Consider the following 21936-nt stretch of genomic DNA (forward strand, 5'->3'; position numbering starts at 1 on the left):
GGTTAAACTTACCTAAACTTACCTAAACTTCCCGGGCGGGAAGCTCTCCGCCTCCTCTCCGGCTGAATGCGCATGCGCGGCAAGAGCCGTGCGTGCATTCAGCCAGTCCATAGGAAAGCATTATCAATGCTTTCCTATGGACGCTGCCGTCTTCTCACTGTGATTTTCACAGTGAGAAGTGCGGAAGCCCTCTAGCGGCTGTCAATGAGACAGCCACTAGAGGCTGGATTAACCCATTTATAAACATAGCAGTTTCTCTAAAACTGCTATGTTTATACAAAAAAGGGTTAATCCTAGCTGGACCAGGCACTCAGACCACCTCATTAAGCTGAAGTGGTATGGGTGCCTATAGTGGTCCTTTAACTCTTGGACAAGTGGGTGAGTGGTCAATGCAGATGGTATGGGATTCTTGCTCAGCTCCCTTGCGCCGCTTAGTGATGCTGGGAGCCGGAGTGACATCATATTCTGTCTCCCAGCATGTCTGACGGGCGCTTGAGAGAGCAGTGCTCCCTCGCCGCCCACTTACAAAATGAGCAGATGCCAGCCTCAAAGGGGCCCTAAGGCGGCCAGTCGGCCAGCTTTTGGCACCCCCCATGACAAGAGGCTAACAAGGCATCTGCCGGGGGAATGGAGCTATTTTTGCCTTGTTAATCTCGCGCTAAATACAGTGCTGATTGCAGGGGAGTTATTAACTAAATACTGAATTGCAGTGAATTGACAAATGAATTGCCAGGTTATGCTATATCCTTATAGTTTTTTTGCCATTCAGTTTTTAATTCACTACAGTTTTAAAGAACGAATCGTAGTTCAAAAGCTTCAATGAGCTCAAATGCAGCATTTTTACACTTACAAAGGATTTCTCGCTTTGTATGAATCACAGCTACCTTTTAACCGCAGCCGGTGTGACTAAAACCAGGAGCGTATTAACTGATTTCCTGGAGTATTTACTCTATAGTATTTATCAGTGAAGATACAGTTTTGCCAGTGACCCGTGTGATTTACTGGATGTGAAAGTGACAGAACTATTATCAGTGGTTTATATAGCGTGAAAGTTGTAACAGAGAGCTAGTTAAATCCATCAAAATCTATAGCAATTGTGATGGCGTAATTGTCAATTCCCTGAACAATACTCATTTAATCATTTGACAGGTTCAGTGTGTGTGTATGTGTGTGTGTGTGTGTGTGTGTGTATATATATATATATATATATATATATATATATATATATGTGTGTGTGTATATGTGTATGTTCAGCATATTTATGGTAGAAGGTGCACGGCTCCATCACTGTGTTCACACACTCAGACCTACCTATTCCAGAGAAGAGTTGTATAACGGTTGATATGCCTGTCATTTGTATTAAGGGACAGCACATGTTGCTGTTGACCATTTTGATTATTAATACAATAAGTAGATTATACATTAAATGACCAAAGGCCAACTGACATGCCTCTGAACTTGACACCATTGTATAAAACATAAAAAAAATCACATATAACTTCTGTTAAATTGTTTTCATGAAATGATACATATATTTTTTTGAAAGTTTTATATTAAAGATTTTGAACATTACACCATTATCCAGTTCAGAAAAGACAAAGCCAGAGCAAACATTGCACACGAGGAAGAGACATTGCTACATATTTTCATGTCTACTTTTCTCTTCAAGCTTTCCCTATGTTGACGCCGCCCTGGCCAATCAGCACCCCCTCATAGAGATACATTGAATCAATGCATCTCTATAGGGAGCATTCAGAGCCTCCATGCAGAGCGTGGAGATGCTGAACGTCATTGCTGAACTCACTGTGTAGCACTGACCAAGGAAGCACCTCTAGTTGCCGTCTGACTGCCACTAGAGGTGTCCCTAGACAGTAATGTCAACAGTGTTTACAGCAAAAAGCCTGCAGGGACAGACTATATACACCACAACAACTTAAGTTAAACTGTAGTTGTTCTAATGAGACTTTAACATCTGCAAACAGTCTTACTCGTGTTTTTTTTTATGAATGAAGCGACTCATGGCGGTGTCTGCCATTGATGTGTATGAAAGCTGTACAATGGTCGCACAGAAGGCTATAATGACCAAAGCAGCTAACATTTTCCCTGGTGCGTCCTTTTTACCAGGGGCTTGAAAAATACGGGTCTCCTCTTCTCTGCCCAGCAGGACGACACTGCAGCAGTCCTGACGGGAAGCGCATGTGTTAAGAGAGCATTGATATTTGCACTCACTCACCTGCTACATTTTTGCTACGGTGATTGGCATAGATGCTAGGTGAAAAAATATTGTACATGTTTTAAAGGTGCTTAAAGCCCATTGTCATCTTCATGATTAATGCTGTGTTTCCTAAAAATGCAGTTTTGGGATTGCATGTAATTGTTTTATCCAAAACAAATGGAGATACTGCATATAGCTCTTGTTTTTTTTTTTAATGAATATACAACGAACAACTGAATAACTAATATTTATATTTTATTAATATATCTAGTTTAACCTACTATTTCTTTCCCTTTCTAAGTTTTATTTAGAACACTAGGGCCCCAATTCAATAAGCTTTCTAAATGATTCAGTACTGTTTGGAAAAAAATACAAATTATTTATCTATCGAAGTCTCCATTACAGTCTGTGGGAATTTTTGGAGATAAATCATTTAGAAAACTTATTAAATCGAGGCCTATTTATGCAGAAAAATTTGAGTGCAAAATGTCTATTAATTGTTAATTTTTTTTTCTCCAAACAAATGGAGATACTGCATAGATATATATGATTAATATATCTAGACTAAATTACCTAACTCTTATAAAGTCCTCACTAAGTTGACTCTATTATATTCTAGCTTAAAGCATTACTCAATTTAGTTGTTTGTATCTAGCCACAGGACGATTGGATGTTGTACTTTCCAGCAGCCTATATATATATATTTGTGGTCGGTTAATATCGTATAGTGAAGTACCTTGTGATTGGAATTAAGTCGGTGTGGTGTGCCGGAACCGACGTAGAGGGTAGGCCTGAAAAAGAGGGCCCCCCTGAATGAATTGTATAAGAGGGAGAGGTGGGTGGGGTGAACAGCGTGCGTACGGCAGGTAGGAAGGGGGGGAGTAGCGTTTATATGGAACGCTTAACTCCTCCCACAAATACAGGCCTTACGGCCTTAAAACTTGTGGTCGGTTAATATCGTATAGTGAAGTACCTTGTGATTGGAATTAAGTCGGTGTGGTGTGCCGGAACCGACGTAGAGGGTAGGCCTGAAAAAGAGGGCAAAAGGAAATGCCAGAAAAACACACTTATAGCACTATATAAAATCCATCCAAAATCCATAAAATCCTGCGTTGGGAATGTTCCTGTATAATATATAGCCGATTCCTAGTGCCTCTAATGTTTGTTCCGGCGTACTGCTACTGGATGTCGTTCTTATAGAATGGATGTGAAAATAGCAGCCAGTGGTCCTACTTACTCTAATGACGGAATGTGAATGTAGAATCGTATTTAGAAGTAGATAGGGAGTGATTAATAGGTCAAGTGTCTCGATTGTCTGGTTCGAACGTTGACGTGACGCGGTGTAGTGTTTGTACCTTCTTAAATTTTCCTTGGGGAGACATGACTTACCTGTCTGATTAGTTGTGATCGTGGAGTTGTAGGGTTCCCGAACCCTTGTATGGTTTATGGTCTTGTGGTCTCTAGACCAATACCCGTTTATATCTCCTTCAATCTATAATACCATTTATGGGAAAAATACATTTAAGGTAGATGCATTTAATATATTTTCCATAAAGTACATTTCTGGGTTTCTTAAGCCCCGACACCATATTTTACACATATTTCCTTGATCAGGTGATATTTGCTAACACCATTATCTCTTACTCTTCAACTTAAGGTGTCACGTATAAAAGATTTTTTGAGGGTAGATGTTTATATTATTAACATCACCTTCTAAATTCACTCATTATTATTCAAATTGTATATCTTATAACTTCAAATTCAAATTGTATATCTTATGACTTTAAATAATTTCAAATAAAATCTAAAAATATCTATAAATATTTAAGCACTAATAGGGCACTAGTTAAGATTATCCACATAGATGTAGTACCTTTCTTGCAAATCTATATATGCTAATATCGAATTATATATAAACTGTGCTTTCAAGGTGTATGAGCGATATATGTTGCATAAATCTATTTTCCACTTTTTGCTGCCGATGTTATTATGTTTCTTCTTGTTAGATTCAAATCTATTTACAAATTCTATTCTCTGGGACTGTTCTTCTGGCGACCACTAGATGGCCACATCACTACACATCCTAACCTCTTTGAATTCCACTGCTGGAACGCATGACTCAGTGGAACGCGGAAGTGAAGGTTCACTTCCGGTTCCGGTTTTCGGCCGGCACAGAACCCGGGAAATTCAACTAATACTGAAAGAAATCAGCTGGAGAGGACCTACTGTTCCACCAATGAGGAAGGAAAGAAAGGAGAACGCCCAGATGGTTATCAATTGACTCAGGGATTAGCCCTATAAAACAGGACTGGTGGGAGGGTGGGAGTAGGCTGTATATTTTTTATGCTTGTGATTTCCACATGTAATTTTAATTTATTTGGTCCCTGAGGAAGTTCCAATTGGTGAACGAAACGCGTAGGACCTCTTTTTTTAAAAGCCTGTATTCTGATTTTTATTGCTGGGGGATTTCTTTCTACCCCAAATAAATTGTCTTATCTTTTCCACCACCTGGAAGTCCTGTTTTTTTATCTACCATCGGAAGCAAGTGGAGAAAGGCATCAGCCCCCCATCACTACCGGGGGAGGCATCTTTGAAACGCGATCTTTTCATCTACATCTCGTGAGTGCATTTCATGATCACTTACTAATTACTCTATGTAGATTTACACTATGTACACTTTTATGTTTCAATTATAGATTTCTCAGCCGTATCCCGAATATCCCTGTTGTTCTATATTTTTGCTGTGTAAAGGTTATCCGATCTGGGTGATGACCTGGGAGGCTGTTTTACTTTGAAATATTGAGATAAGTATATATTTTGTCACTTATATATCACTTATTGTAGCGGAATTTTTTATATCTATATACTTGTCTATAGAACCTAACCCTAGATAGCCAGTTCTCTGACCCTAGACGGGGGCTTGATAAGGGGGTAACGTAACGTGCTTGGAAACCCAAGTTGTAGTAACTGATAGATACCCGGATATTCCCAGATAGAGACAGAGGAAACGAAGGGAGAGAAAGGAGGAAGAAAGAAGAAGGAACTGAAGTCGAGGGAAGGAAAATAATGTGCAGTATAGTGAAGTACTATGGAGATATAGCTGATAGTGCAGTATCGATAGACCCTGAGGGTGCTGAAGATTCTCGTGATGGTTACTATATAAACCTGAAAGGAGATGAAATGAAGGCGTTGTGCCAAGAAAACGTCGTAGCAGCTGACGGAGAGAGGAGGGTGAAATTAGCAAGGTAGTGAGTAACAAAATGATTGTTAAGGGCAAGGCAGGAATCAAGCCCCCGTACCCCAAACATGTAACAACGTGGCCTAGTAGAGGCAGTTGTTAGGAAACACAATGAAACCAAACCTGATAGAAACAGGTGATAATCGTTTAACAAAGGCCAATTGTGTAACAATTGTAGGAAATGTGAACGAAAACACATTTATACCAGATAGAAACAGGCGGCAATAGTGAACCAGTAATTGTCTACTGCTAGCAGATGACAAAATGAAACAAAAAGTAACTGTGATTGTCGGTTCGATACCTCATCGTGTAACAACGTGGCCTTGTCGAGGCAGTTGTTTGAAGTGTGGATGAAACAAAATTGTACCTGATAGAAATAGGCGATAATAGCGACCTAGTGACTGTCTAATGGTAACAAATGACAGTATGCAACATTAATAGAAATCAGCGGGGAATGTCAAATGGCGGTTACGCCTGAACCTGAGGTAATTCGATGCATGTATAACAGGAGTTGCATAAGTGTAAGCGTAATCTGGGAGATAAAACAAATCCAACATATACACAGTGTTTAGTTAGTTAGATTAACTTGACCCAATAAAACAGTACATGCATAGCGTCAGGCATTTAGTGGTATTACGTGGGATGCACCAATAGAAGAAACACCATTAACAACCTGAAAACAGGATGGCAGAGAAGCTACACATTATACAGAAAAAAAACAGCAAATACCATCAAACCACTAGGTGGAGATACCAGCCGAATGACTAGGACTTTGCACTGATACATTAAAACATAATGGAAAGTATGCCCAAAACCTCCAATTTAGAAATATTGCGCTGATATACGAAAAACATTATGGAAAGTAGGAGTGAAAACTTACGTAGCCAATATGTTGTGCATGATATAATAAAATTACTGGCATCCCTTCCTTTACCCTCTCTGTAGAAAAGCATAGCCTCTATAACAACATGAGTCCGAACCCAAGTGGATTAATATATAAATAACCATAGCAAGATTAACGTTTGGACCGGAAATTAAGTCCGTGAAGGGGTGAGGAGGGGGGGGGGGGGTGTAGGACCCCGACCCCCCAGACGGGTGATTGAAAGTGACCGCCTAGGTGCTGGCGAGAGGGGAGCGTGGGTGGTCCCTGGTAAGATTTATGTGACTACCAAGTAGCAACGAAATTCATAAAATACAACCTAACCTTTTAGCATAGATTAAGTTGACAAGACTGTTGTCCCAACCAAATGCTGCAATAGGTAAACAGCTTGTTCACTAGAACCGCCATAATGGTAGATAGAGAAACAAGTGAAATACAGCAGTTAACTGTATTATTTAAGTTAAATACGTAGCTTAGTATCTCATCTGTAGTCAGAGATTGACTATTTTAGCCTGAATTTTTTACGTCTGATCAAGCCACTGTTTAGGCAGTAACCCCCATATTGAATTTGCATGAAAGGTGCTCTGCGAGCATCCTGTGCCCACACTCTCCTAAAATCCTGATGAGTTTGTAAACAGTCTGTTTATATAGTGTATTGATGCTGCACTGAGTGTATAGATGGAGCTGCATCAGTAGAAGGAACTTGCAACAGAAATATTCATTGAAGAACAGTGATGTAATGGTATTTCACATTTATACATTCCTCTAACAGCCTACATAAGGTATAGATGTAAGTGTAGTACAGTACAGCAGAGTTTTAAGTCAGGGTTTGCACAATGGTAATTTTTTAAAATGCGAACGGCGGGAATAGCCCGAAGGTGGCTATACCCGCCGGTACCCGGACTTCAGCTGGAAGCGTTTCGGCAGAGTTTCCCCGAACGGAGGGGGGAGCTCTGAACCGGCAGGACGTGTGGCCGGAAACCGGAAGTGCGGGGTCATCGAGGAGGACCAGTGAACCCGGAAGTTCGGCTGTCACGAAAGCGAGGTGAACAGCGTGCGTACGGCAGGTAGGAAGGGGGGGAGTAGCGTTTATATGGAACGCTTAACTCCTCCCACAAATACAGGCCTTACGGCCTTAAAACATATATGTATATATATATGATTGCATTCAAAGAGTTTGCTCCATTAAACATTTGCCCTGCATCTGAATGGCAGCTCAGGCTTGGAACTTCGGAAGAGAGAATTTTTATATTCGTTGTTTGATACATTTCATTCCTCTGGATGTTTACCAAGACCTGGGCAAGTAGGAATAATTCCCTTTTAGTAATCCTTTGATATTTCTTGCTACTGCAGGTATTTCTGTTTATAAACATAGTCTTCCGTCTTGGAGCACTTGTATGCAGAATTAAAGTACAATCACGTGTAATGGTTCTTGCATTTAGGATATAACCACATAGTAGTTTTCTTTGCTTGCTTAGTGAAATAGTATTTTATATGTGACTCAAAAATGATTTCTTGATATTTATTTTATATGTTGGCTACTTCTTGGGAAATGTGTTTTGATCCTAGTTCTTATATAGTCTTGGTCTCTAGAAGTGCCTGGACATATTAAATGTCTGTGTCGTTAATTCCTTCCCATTAGAGATTAGGATCTATTTCTGGTTGTAGCCGTGAAATCAAAATAAATAGCTCCCGTTGCTGCTTCTCTCTATGTTCTCTAACTTTCGATCTCAGTGATTTTTGTTATGTGTTTTCGTTTTTCTTAGTTTTCTACTAAACTTGTTTTTTTTTTTTTTTTTTTTCTTTGACAGAAAGCTACCTGTAGATGCCTTTGAGAATGGATAAAGACTTTCGCTATTATTTCCAGCATCCGTGGTCTCGCGTGGTCATTGCTTATTTGGTGATGTTTTTTAATTTCCTAATATTTGCTGAAGATCCGGTCTCTCACAGCCAAACAGAAGCCAACATGATTGTTGTTGGAAACTGCTTTTCATTTGTAACTAATAAATATCCCGGAGGAACATGGAGTGGATTCAAAGTGTTCCTCTGGCTGGTAGCCATTGTTACGGGACTGTTTGCCGGAAAATTAATTTTTCACCAACGTTTATTCGGTAAGTTGCTTCTTTCTTAGGCTGTGACTTTGTATCAAAAAGCTAGTTAACAAACAACTTCTGTCCTGCTGACTATGTTGAATTCTTTCTGTTGCTGTGAATATTCCATGAGCGTTAGGTATAAATGGTTAAAATTTTAATTGGGGGTGATATATTGGACTAGTCAACCCCCTCAATGGAATCCAAAAATTGGCACAAGTAGAATTTCTTAAATATTCATTTTGCGTTTGCACTTTATGTATTTTTTAAGTGAGCTAAAAGGTGGCCCTTCCATTTGCCTCTTGGCACATTACAGCAGTATATCCATACAATCTCCAGCCTCCTTTTGAATACATGTAACATTGTCTGTGGTATGTAAAGGTATCTCTATAGATGTGATGTGGATTAATTTAGAAATAAACAAATATGTTTAAATGTCTATCTGTTCCTGTCCAAATCTGAGATGATTAAATTGCGTATACGCAGAAGTAAGCTCACACTGACACATGGAGTTCAGGTTAAAAGCACTTCAGAAAATTTAATACAATCTGGTTGGAAAACAGTTGTGTAGATCTTTTTAAAAGCAAAATGACATCATCATTGAATATCAGATAATAACAAATAAACATCATTAATTGGATTAAACGTTATGTGACTATATCAGTGTCCACCCATCAATATTATTAATTGGCTCAGGGATTTGAGTGACCAGCTAGGTGTCCTCCCACCGGGAGGTGGTATTGTTCTGGACAAGGGTGTGGACAGAAGGCTCAGGCGCCATCTTTCCCAGCATGAGGTTTACTCGGTGGAAAGGGGGGCTTGAGCGTCATTTTACACAGTCAGTGATATCGGGCCTCATGTCCAGGTGCAAGGTCTCTTATGAATAGAACATTTCATTACTACTGTGTTCTCGTGGCCTTCAAATTATACTATGTTGCAAGTTAGGGGAAAGTCAGTAAAGTCAGCAGTTCCTGAGTTAATCATGTCTTTATAGAGAATACAGTCTTTGTCTATTGTATTAGATGTGCTGGGAAATTCTGTCATGTAATGTAGTTTTAAAATGAACAAGTTAGGTTATGAGGACAAAATGGAGGATTGAAGAAGTCAGGTTAGGAGGACAAAATGGAGGATTCACAGTATGCAGTTAAAATGGAGTTAGTACAATAATTCAATACAAGTTCAATAAAGATTTTTAATAATTCTACATCAGTCCCCCCTATGAAATGTTAATATTCTAAGAGATAAAAACTTTATTAAGTTAGTATCAGGAAGACGTGTTAACCCAAGGCACAGAAACCCTATGAAGTAACGGTTCTTAAAGTCTTCTTAGTTCTTCAGAGGGACATCATAAATAGACAAGCTTACATTACCATATGGACTTGTGTTATCTGGAATATAGGCACAAGTAGTCATGGTGACAGGTAAACGTTGTTGGTTGCAATAGGTATAATAAATGCAAATCAAAATATTATTATTATTATTAGCAGTGACGGTTGGGAAAATGGACTCAAACTTTCCTTTTACTGCAAAATCATCTGGTACCCCCCTTGGCACACCTATGGCATCAATATATATATATATATATATCAATCAAACTTTCCCTTTAGAGGGGTGCTCCTTTTTATGTTCTGAAGCATGAATGTGGTGTGTCAAGAGTACCTTGTCATGTATTATGTGTATTGACATAATAACCTTGGCTAGGGTGTAGTATTAAACCTGTCCCACGCTACATCAGCGTAGGTGGACTCGGATCATTTAGTCAATATTAATATCACCACAAACTCAGGATGGGCAAATAATCCTGAGGAAGCTTGGCATTTGGATCCCTTCAGCTTCACGAGGTCTCCTTTTGGGGTCCTCGGCTTTCCATCGATGGCAGGTGGTCAGGCATTATTATGGCCATCAAACACCTACTTGCTGGTATCTTTTTATTTAACAAGTCATTTTTTTTCTTTAGAGTCAAAAGTGTGTCAAAATCAACAAATGTCACTTCTCATGTTGCAGAGAGAGTCTTGAATCTGGAACAATGAATCCACTGAGTGATCTCTGCAACTTTCACAATGCACTATTGGGTATATGGTCTTGGTTGTCACATTGATGACCGGCTAGGCTTCTGGCCATCCTGACAAAATGTCTATGATAACTAGTGCATATTTGACCCAGTAGCTCTTTGTCATCTGGATTCTTGAAAGGGATATTGAGAGTTAGCTAGGTGCTTAGGGGTATTTTAGAGATCAAAGAGTTCATGAGGGTCTTGGATAGGTATAAAGTTCCATGGGCTCACTGCCCAGTACATGTTTTTGGGTAAACAGAGCTTAAGAGCGTTGGAGTACAGCCCGTCTTCAAGGGTTGCCCCTTTCTGTTTTTCCAGCTTTGTATTTCTTCAGGGTCAGCAGCTGCTTTGTCATTCTTTTAGAAGCTTGAGATCTGTAGGTAGGATCTACATGGTGAGTATAGAAGTTTCTTTAGCGGACACCATTCTGTCCACTTCCCTTGGTGCACTTGTGGCTTGGTTGGCAGCTTTTAGTCAGCTGAGTGGTGCTTCTTATCTTCCAGATTGATCCAAAATAATGTGCTGCACCCAGGGCATGTCTTGAGTCAGTGTAGGTATTGGCATGTCTTCCTTCAGGCATTTTGTATGCCACTGAGAAGGCTGTCAATTCAGCGTCTTGAGCAGATGTGAGTGAGGAAAGTGAAGATGCTTGACGTACCTGATATTCTGTAGCAACAGCAAATCCAGTATGGTACCTTCCCTCTTTATCCGCAAACAGAGTGGAGTCAGGATCTGGTAAAGCTACTTTGCTTTTCTATCCACAGTTCTCTTGCTGACCCCCCTCTGTAGAGATTTGTAAATTGAATGTTCATGTTTTGTTCTAATGAGTCAAGTTCCTTTCATGAGATTTCTGGGGACTTAGTGAAGAAAAAAACATGAGGGACAGCCACCTCCCTTACTTCCATGGGAATCTGGGTCAGGGCCGCACTATTTCCTTGAGAGTGCCAAAAACAGTTCTTTCAGTGTGGTATTCCCCCCTGGGAAGTGGCGGAAGAGTGGCCAGAGCAACTTTTCTTCAAAATATAATGTTGTCAGGTAGAGGCAGAGTTGTCTATGAGTGGAGGAAATTGGTAAGAAATAAGAAGGGAGGAAGCATATAAAGGATATAGATATGGTGGTGGGGAGATGGAAGAATGAGTAGTGGATAGAGTGAGAGGGAAGAAGGTGGAGTAGGAGGAGGAGAAGGCGGAGTAGGAGGAGGAGAAGGAGGAATAGAGGAGAAGTAGGGGGAGAGAGGAGAAGGTGGAGTAGAAGGAGAAAGTGGAGTAGAGGGAGGAGTAAGAGCAGGAAGAAGGAGTAGGAGGAGGAGAAGGTGGAGTAGAGGAAGGAGTAGGAGGAGAAAGTGGAGTAGAGGGAGGAGTAGGAAGAGGAGGGAGGAGTAAGAGCAGGAAGAAGGAGTAGGAGGAGGAGAAGGTGGAGTAGAGGAAGGAGTAGGAGGAGAAAGCGGAGTAGAGGGAGGAGTAGGAAGAGGAGGGAGGAGTAAGAGCAGGAAGAAGGAGTAGGAGGAGGAGAAGGTGGAGTAGAGGAAGGAGTAGGAGGAGAAAGTGGAGTAGAGGGAGGAGTAGGAAGAGGAGGGAGGAGTAAGAGCAGGAAGAAGGAGTAGGAGGAGGAGAAGGTGGAGTAGAGGAAGGAGTAGGAGGAGAAAGTGGAGTAGAGGGAGGAGTAGGAAGAGGAGGGAGGAGTAAGAGCAGGAAGAAGGAGTAGGAGGAGGAGAAGGTGGAGTAGAGGGAGGGGCAGTAGGGGAAAGTGGGGGACTGTAGATGAAGGGGAGGGATCGGTGGGAGGAATAAGCGGGGGTGGGCAGGTAAGGGAGCAGACAGGTGATGTAGCAATGGAGGATACATCAGAAATCAAGACTAGGTAGAAATGCAATGGAGGCTGCAAATAGCCCATGTACAACAACTATTAACTGGCCCTAAGCTTTCCCTAGAGAAAAATAATAAAAGGCTAACATGCTCATCTTGTCTCCACAAGCCTCGAACGTTTCACTCCCATGGGTGGCCCATGATGGCTTGCCCACCACTTCTCCACACGGGGCCTTGTGCCCGCGGAGACAGACGCTATCCCTAACTCTCGTTCTTAATTTAATAATTTATATCTAACATCTCAAAATGTAATTCCCACCTATATCACAAATATACGTTATCACAATTTTATGTCTCGTAAATGGGATAAAATTTATTCTACTCTTCACTGATAATGTATTTTTAAAACATACAAAATAGACAAATAACATTGCCTTCTGCAAAATAAATGGAAAAGATAATGGAGATTTTGTTAAGCTTATAAATGGCTATACATTAATTCACATTTCTTGTTCTCCAGTTTCTGGCTGTTAATGACAATGTACAATGTAATAGAGCAGCAGGGAATGCTAGCAGAATGCTTGGTTGCATAGGGAGAGGTATTAGCAGTAGGAAGAGGGAAGTGCAGAGTACTGGATACAGTACTGGAGACCATATCTTCAGAAGGATATGGATACCTTAGAGAGAGTTCAAAGAAGGGCTATTAAACTGGTTCATGGATTGCAGGGTAAAATTCACCAGGAAAGGTGAAAGGATCTTGACAGGTATAGCTTGGTGAAAAGATGATAAAAGCATTTTAAATACATAAAGGGAAACAACACAGTAAAAGTTGAGACTATATTTAAAAGAAGGAAAACTACCATAACAAGAGGGCATAGTCTCAAAAATAGAGGGACAAAGGTTTAAAAATGATATCAGGAAGCATTACATTACTGAGAGGGTAGTGGATACATGGAATAGCCTTCCAACTGTAGTGGTAGAGGTTAACTCAGTAGAAGTGTTTAAGCATGCGTGGGATAGGCATAAGGCTAAGCACTTGCTGCTAGTAACAGATCTAGAATTAATATACTATAATGCCCAAAGTCTCAATTCCTATGCATATGCAATAATAAAATATCTGGGCTTACAACAAAAATTATGTTAGTCAGTCTTTTAATCTGGAGGCAAACATTATCCAGTAAAAACATTTTGAAACCAATCCCTAATTGTATTACCATTTGTTCAAGAAATCTTGGTTTATTAGAACTTTCTTTTAGTAAATATTCTTTAAGATAACCCCTCTTCCATCATGTTACCAATTTTTTTTTTTTTTTTTTTTTATAATCTAACGTAACAACTTTGCATATTCCCTCTATCCACATTGCATAGTATTGCAACAAATCACACTTGCCTTTACATTTTTAACTCGTCCAAATAATTCTCTATCCCTGCATCAGATTCACTTTCCTAACCTTCGTAATAAACACTGAGCTGTACTCCAACACGATCCTATCAACTTCAATTAAAATAACAAACTACACAATTAGAATATTTTCTAGCAAAAAATTCCATTGTTAAGTCTTAACAGCAGCCTCTGAATAATTTTACTGAACGCAGAACTGAAAAACCAGGAATGTCACCCCTCCCTCTCCCCCCTAGCCTCTCACAGAAGGCAAGGAGGGAGGGGTGAGGAGAGAGAGCCAGCATGAAGTTTTTTTAACCATGTCAGCGCTGGAAGGACAGTTACGTTACAATTATTGCAAGCAAAGAGACACAAAAACACAACATTTAATACTCTTCAGTGAAACTCAATACAAAACCCCCACCCTCTACCAGGGTAATGGCTAACACAAAATACAAAAACAATTATTATAATATACATACATTCTTAACCCTTTGTGATCTAGTTCTTCCTCAACCCTACCTTCCTGCTGAATAGCATTGTTACTCTGTACCAGTAAGCTTGCTTTCTTCTCTGTCAGTAATCTACCACATGAAGGCACAGCAATTTTACACACTTTAGCAATCTCTATCTTCAACTAGATCACACGCGCTAGCCAGCCCTTATTGGGCTTTTCTAACCCTGTTCCATTCCCCTCCTATACAGGCGTCCCAGATATAGGGGGAAAAGGTTTTAAACAGTGTCTACAATGGTGGACTGACACTCGAGAGGGGTGGGTCCCCCCCCAGTGCGTCTTCCCAAAACGTAGACTAGTCACTAATTGGAGGTGAGAAGTGTGTGACCAATCACTTCTCTCACAATAGAAATAGGAGAGGATAGAATAATAATATAGGAAGTATAGAAAAGGTAAAGAGTAAGGAAAAATCCTTAGGGACAGACACAGGAGTTCATGAGACTCCTAATTAAACAGACAAGACAACAATACAGTTGAAATACAGTGCATGCATCACAGTTCAAATGAAATCAACAGTAATCCCTTTCCTTTACTCGTGTGCTTACTCCAAAGTCACCTCCCTCAACCTCGTAGTGTCCCCGCTCGGAGAATGACTTTCATAAGTCTCACTACCAGCGGCCACGGAAAACAACTGACACCGGTCCGAGTTCCGTCAGCCTCCCTCTGCACAGCAGTCCACAAGAATGTGGCCACCTCTATCCTCACTCCCGTAGTGCCCCTATAAAACCCACTTATAAGTCTCACTACCACGTGATGCGGAAAACAAGCAATGCCTACTTGAATCCCCCCAGGAAACAGAGTCCCCTGCCACAAGACTAAGTCCCCTACCACAAATAAACAGAAAACTGGAATTCCACCAGCCCCAGCGCTCAGGGTTGTGGTTACCAAAAGAAAACTGGAATCCCCCCAGCCGAAGCTGAGGTTTACCAAAACTGGAATACCCCCCAGCCTCAGCACTCGGGGCAATGGTTACCAAACTTGGAATTCCACTAGCCCCAGTACTCGAAACTGTGGGTTACCACGTGCACAATGAGGCTAGCTGGGCTCTCAAAGTGTCACAAGAAGGATCACAGGAAATTATGAGTCTACACAAAATCCACAGTTCCAACAATCCCCTTTTTCCTTACAGCCACAGCCACGAGGCTCCTAAAAGAGGTAAACAGGCAAAGAAGACCCCCAGGAACGCATCCACAGGTCAACCCCCCTTTTTCCCTACAACCACAGCACCGTGGTTCCTAAAAGAGGTAAAACAGGCAACAGAAGACCCCCAGGAACGAATCCACAGGTCCACCCCCCTTTATCCCAAAAGGGGTAAAATACAAACAGATAGACAGACACACTGAAGACCCAGGCAAATCCCCTCAGGTCCACCCCCCTTTATCCCAAAAAGGGGAAAACAAGCAAGACAGAACCCCAGGCAAATCCCCTGCAGGTCCACCCCCCCTTTATCTCAAAATGGGGAAACAGGCAAACAATTCAAACACAATTCAAACACACCCAGGCAACAGATAGACTAAAATTGCAGGTAAACAAGTGAGTAACGAGACACCGGGCAAGATATTACCTGTCTTTGATGTCCTCCCGGGAAGCAGTCACAGACACGTGGACGGGTCAATCAAAGGGGCCGGAACATACCGGTGGCTCTGCAGAAGTCTCTACCGTGTACTTGGAGGTGATCAGTCTCCCTTCCTACCCCCAGGATTCCCCCGTCCAACAGCATCTTCCTTAGGACGGCTCACCGGCCAGACATAGCCCGATGCCCCACGTTGGATGCGCCAAATTGATGTGGATTAATTTAGAAATAAACAAATATGTTTAAATGTCTATCTGTTCCTGTCCAAATCTGAGATGATTAAATTGCGTATACGCAGAAGTAAGCTCACACTGACACATGGAGTTCAGGTTAAAAGCACTTCAGAAAATTTAATACAATCTGGTTGGAAAACAGTTGTGTAGATCTTTTTAAAAGCAAAATGACATCATCATTGAATATCAGATAATAACAAATAAACATCATTAATTGGATTAAACGTTATGTGACTATATCAGTGTCCACCCATCAATATTATTAATTGGCTCAGGGATTTGAGTGACCAGCTAGGTGTCCTCCCACCGGGAGGTGGTATTGTTCTGGACAAGGGTGTGGACAGAAGGCTCAGGCGCCATCTTTCCCAGCATGAGGTTTACTCGGTGGAAAGGGGGGCTTGAGCGTCATTTTACACAGTCAGTGATATCGGGCCTCATGTCCAGGTGCAAGGTCTCTTATGAATAGAACATTTCATTACTACTGTGTTCTCGTGGCCTTCAAATTATACTATGTTGCAAGTTAGGGGAAAGTCAGTAAAGTCAGCAGTTCCTGAGTTAATCATGTCTTTATAGAGAATACAGTCTTTGTCTATTGTATTAGATGTGCTGGGAAATTCTGTCATGTAATGTAGTTTTAAAATGAACAAGTTAGGTTATGAGGACAAAATGGAGGATTGAAGAAGTCAGGTTAGGAGGACAAAATGGAGGATTCACAGTATGCAGTTAAAATGGAGTTAGTACAATAATTCAATACAAGTTCAATAAAGATTTTTAATAATTCTACATCAGATGCAGTTTAAGAATTGTTGATCTCAAACCAATGTGAACATTACGAACTTGGCTATGGTGCAGTATACAAATTGATTCTTGTTAAAAGAAACACTCGACTGCCCAAATACAAAATTAAATAAATGTTAAAAAATTAATAAAAATCACCACCTCCTCCCCAAATATTTACGCATTATTTTTCATTGGAGGTATATCTAAAAACAGCTTGCAATAGTTCTAGTTAACTTACATGCTGCCTTTGTAAGCCCTCCCCTTCTTTCACAGCCCAGACTTTCTGTGGCTGTCCAATCACAGACTTCCCAATGTAGCTCAATGAGAAGTTTTTGCAAGGTGGGTGCTCTGGGCAATTGCTGCATCTTGAATTTAGCTCTGCTTAGTTGATGATTTTTCTTTAGGTGACATGACCAGCAGAGGGTAATAGAACATAATCGAAGCTTGCAAGTTAATAATTAAGCTATTTCAACTGGAAAATGATTACACAAAATTGCTAATTGAACAGATTTGATGTCATTTGGTCATGATTGCAAAAAAAAAAAAAAAAATCCTTGTGCTATAAATAAATGTGTGTTTTTGGACTCCTAGCATTTTTCATAATATCCTTTTTTCTGTTAAAAAAAAAAAATCAATATTTACCAATATTTATTTTCCAAGTCAAATATTATTTATCACGGAAATCTCAATTATCATATTGAATCGATTTTACAGTAGTTGTACTATGTTTTAATTCTTATACTATAATTTCCTGTATGCTGGATGATCTATTAGATGTAAATCAAGTTGTGGTGATTGTACCACCCAGGTTTAGTTAGGGCTGGTGCAAGGATTTTTGCCACCAGAGGCAAACAAAAATGTTACCCTCCATATGCTCTGCTCACCATGTGACATCACAATGCCCCACCCATATAATCTGCCCTATGGGCCAATGCCAGTTCTGCACACAGTGTCTTTTCTATGAAAAGGCAGTGTGTTTACATTAAAAAGCACGTAGGAACAGGCTATAGGCACCAGAACCTCTACACCAAGCTGTAGATGGCTCTGGTGACTATAGTGGCCCTTTAATGTGAGTTAAATTAGGGATTAGAGCCACTAATAATATACTGGATTGCCTACATACCACCAGAAGAGGATGATGGTGGGTTCAGACTGCAGTCTGGCCCCACTGGTCTGGTGTTAAAACAGGCTCTCTGGAGGCAGTGCTCACAAATATCAATGAACAGGAACCAGCTCCATTTTTTTGGGGGGCCCTTACATGGCCTGACCGTGAGTATGCCTACAAGGCCTGCCCATAAGCCTTATGCCTTCATGGCCCACCCATGAGTTCGCTCACAGGGAGTGGAGTGTATGTGTGTGTGTAGGGGATGTGTTATTGTAGAGGATGTAATGTATGTGTGTTCTTATGGAATGTAGTGTATAGGGATACCAGTTTGTGTAAGGGATGTAGTGTGTGTGTGTGTGTGTGTGTATAGAGGATGCAGTGTGTGTTTGTGTGTAAGGAATGCATTATGTGTTTCTGGGTGTGTGTGTAAGGGATGCATTGTGCGAATCTGTGTTTTGTATGTGTAAGGGATGCAAGGTGTGTGTTTCTGTGTATGTATGTAATGTAATGCAGTGTGTCTGTCTGTAAGGAGTGCATTGAGTGTGTGTAAGAGATGCATTGTGTTTCTGTGTGTGTATGAGAAGCAGTGTGTGTTTGTGTGTGCGCGTAAGTGATGCATTGTGATTTTGTATGTAAGGGATGCACTGTGTGCTTCTGTGTATGTGTGAAAGGGCTGCATTGTGTTTGTGAGGTGCGCATTGTGTATGTGTAAGAGATGCATTGTGTGTGTGTATAATGGAAGCATGGTGTGTTTCTGTGTGAGTGTAAGATGCATTGTATGTTTCAGTATGTCTGTGTGTGAGACCCTTAATGATCTCTTTCACTCCCCCCGTCCCTTAGTGGTCTCATCTCCTCTTCTCCCCCTGTCTCTTGGAGGTCTCTTCTCCTGTCCCTTAGTGTTCTCCACTTCCCTCCTGTCCCTTAGTGTTCTCCACTTCCGTCCTGTCCCTTAGTGCTCTCTCATCCCCCTCCTATCCCTTTGTCCTCTCCCATCCCTTAGTGATCTCTCCTCCCCACCTGCCCCTTAGTGCTCTCCCCTGCCCCCCCTGTCCCTTAGTGCTCTTCCTCCCCCATGTCCCTTAGTGCTCTCCCCTCTCTTCCCCTTTCTCCCCCTCTCTCCCCCTCTTCCCCTCCCCCCCCCCCCATCTTTCCCTTAGTGGTCTCTCCTATATTTACCTATAGAAGTCTCCATTAAAGTCTGTGGGAATTATTGTAGATAAATCATATAAATCGCTTATTAAATCAAAGCCTAATTACTCAGAAAAAATGTTTTATTCAAAACAAATGGAGATACTGCATATCTCTATTTTTTTTCTCCTATGAATATTCTACAAACAAATGAATAACTCATATTTATATTTTATTGATATATCTAGTTTAACATACCTATTATTTATTTGCCATTCCAAGTTTTATTTAGAACACTAGGGACTCAATTCAATAAGCTTTCTAAATGATTCAGTGTTGTTAGAAAAAAAAAATACAAATGATTTATCTATAGAAGTCTCCATTAAAGTCTATGGGAATTTTTGGAGATAAATCATCTAGAAAACTTATTAAATCAAGGCCTATTTACTCAGAAAAATGTGAGTGCAAAATTTCTATTAATTTTCAAAACAAGTTGACATACTGCATATATATATTTGATTAATATATCTAGTCTAACCTACCTACTATTGTTTTTCATGCCAAAATGTATTTTTGTTTTTTTTGTTTTTCTTGTATGAAGTTATATAAGCAGAAATCCATTAACGTACAAAAAAAAAAATATCTGATCTACTGGATAAGACTATTGAATCTGTTCTAAACGTAACATGAATTACTTTAAAATACAATGTAGCCACCATGTGGCTGCAGGGGGTAACAACCAACTAGTTGCCTGGTAGTGTGGAACTTACATTATGGCCACCACAAGCCCCTTAACATTAAAGTTTGCTGGAGATGGTCATGTTTGATCTCCCCACTAGCCAATTGGGTACAGAGTCCTATCTGAGCTGGTCCTACCCTGACTTTTTTTTCCTCAGTAGGAATGAAGTTGCCATGCATTCCTGCAGGACTCAAGCCCTTCTCATCACACATAAAGCATTTCAGCTAAAGATCAGCACTAATGTGGGGTCCTGAGTGTTTTTTTGAAGTAATTTACGTTGCTCAGAATCTTTGTAGTGTTTTCTGATTTTCCATTTAAATGTAAATGTAAAAAGACTCTACAGGTTGGAAATTACCAATTTATTTTTTATATTGTATAAAAATATATTACAGTATATGCACATATTAAAATATATGCAGAAACAAAAAAATAGATACAATAGCATTTTCTGCTTTGCAATGAGCTCTCTCCAAACCAATCATTCCCTGTTACAGTAAAATGTTTTACAGGGTGACTGGGAAATGCAGAGGTGACTTTGGAGATGCATTAATATTTATAGTAAAGTTAATGAATTGCTGATATTGTGTTTTTTATAAACAAAGCTATTAAAAGGAAGACTATATGCCAAGTTGGTTAGTGACCTGCACACCTGCTCATTATTGTAATAAACTCTTACATGTGTCTGGAAGAACCAAACACTCATGTCTGAACTAAGTGGGTCAAATAATAATTATTTATAAATATAAATTTTTGGTTCTTGGTAGGAATATTAGAGGTAAATAATATCATCTTGGGGTTCAAGATATTGCATACTTCAATTTGTAAATTGAGAGATTATGTTATGAGTTGGGTGTACAATAGACATGTGCAATTCTTTTCGTAAATTGTAAATTCGGCCGAATTCCGGCAATCCGAATCTCCGAATTCCTAAATTGCTGAATTTCGGAAGTACCAAAGTGCTTCAGATTTCTGAAAAGTGGCAAAACAAGAGAGGAAGGGAAAATTACGGGAATAATGACCGTAATCTAACCCTACCCCTGACCTCTGATGTGTAAGCGGTTGTGGTGATTAGGGGTAGGATCAGGGGTTAGGGTTAGGGAATTCCCGAATGTCTGTCCTTGCCTTGAACAGAGGATTGGAAAACAAAAAGACAATTACCCCTTTAAATGTCTGACCTCTCCTTTTAACTTTAGTGGTCATCGATGGCTGGAGTTGAGGAATACTGGGATATACAACTTAAATAAATTCTGCAGACACATTTTAATCATTGTACCATGATAATCTCATCCTGGAGGAATAGCACCATCTATGTTTATATAATGCCATACATATACAATCCTTATCCAGGACTAAGACCAGTATTAACATTTTAACATCCTGTACCTCACTGTTGTAATAATCGATGACAGCGAGTTTATTATCCGTTACCAATATCCTTTCTTAAAATCAACACTATGTATTAACAATATAATCTATTACATATAGTTTGACCTTCATCAACATACCCTATGCCTAAAATAATTGCTACCTGTTTTTGTTTCCACTGTAAAATCAAGTTATATATAACTGCTACAGTATAATCCTACTCACCCGTCTTTGTAAAAATACGTTAAATAATAATTGGACACGTCTAGATGGGTCTTGGAATCTTCTGGGCCATATTTGGGCATCTTATGCATCTAACAGAGCCTTGATATTTTGAAATATGAAAATCTGTACCTGAATTGTCTCTGTTGATGGATTTTTGAGCAATTTTTTTTTTTCTGTTTAGGAATATGTGAGCCTTCAATGTGTAATTGATTTGTTTTTAAGATATGCTTTTTGTGTGGGAAATAATAACAAGGATAAAGCTGATCAAACATACAGGATTGGCAAATACAGTGCAATTCAATGAAACAAATGTACACCGTGTAATAATTAACAATATTGGCTACGGAGACAAAAGAATGAAGCATTTTTAATTATTCGTGTTTCTGGCATTAAAAATAGGGGCCTCTCTGGTACCTGCAAGCACAGAATTCTTAGGTATTCTAACCTCCTACTAAATTGAACACTTGATGGATAGACTTAGACATATATCATAGGGAATTTAGAGATGCACGCCCCCATTCCTTTTCATGTGTTCATTTTAGGGACACTATGCAGGGACACTATGTAGGGACACTATGCAGTCTTGTTCTTAACTGCTTTGTTTACCAAAGA

General features: G+C 40.1%; 1 protein-coding gene across 3 annotated transcripts in view; it reads left to right on the top strand.

The window, feature by feature from the left end:
* Window positions 1-21936, top strand: part of TMEM117 (transmembrane protein 117) — a 231348-nt gene that overhangs the window by 15989 nt on the left and 193423 nt on the right. For all 3 annotated transcript variants that reach the window (XM_063446943.1, XM_063446944.1, XM_063446942.1), the window contains exon 2: window positions 8145-8444. In XM_063446943.1, the coding sequence (XP_063303013.1) occupies window positions 8159-8444 (286 nt within the window). In that variant the 5' untranslated portion in view covers window positions 8145-8158. The remainder of the gene's footprint in view (window positions 1-8144; window positions 8445-21936) is intronic.

Source organism: Pelobates fuscus, chromosome 3, assembly GCF_036172605.1.
Source record: "Pelobates fuscus isolate aPelFus1 chromosome 3, aPelFus1.pri, whole genome shotgun sequence".
NCBI lineage: Eukaryota > Metazoa > Chordata > Amphibia > Anura > Pelobatidae > Pelobates > Pelobates fuscus.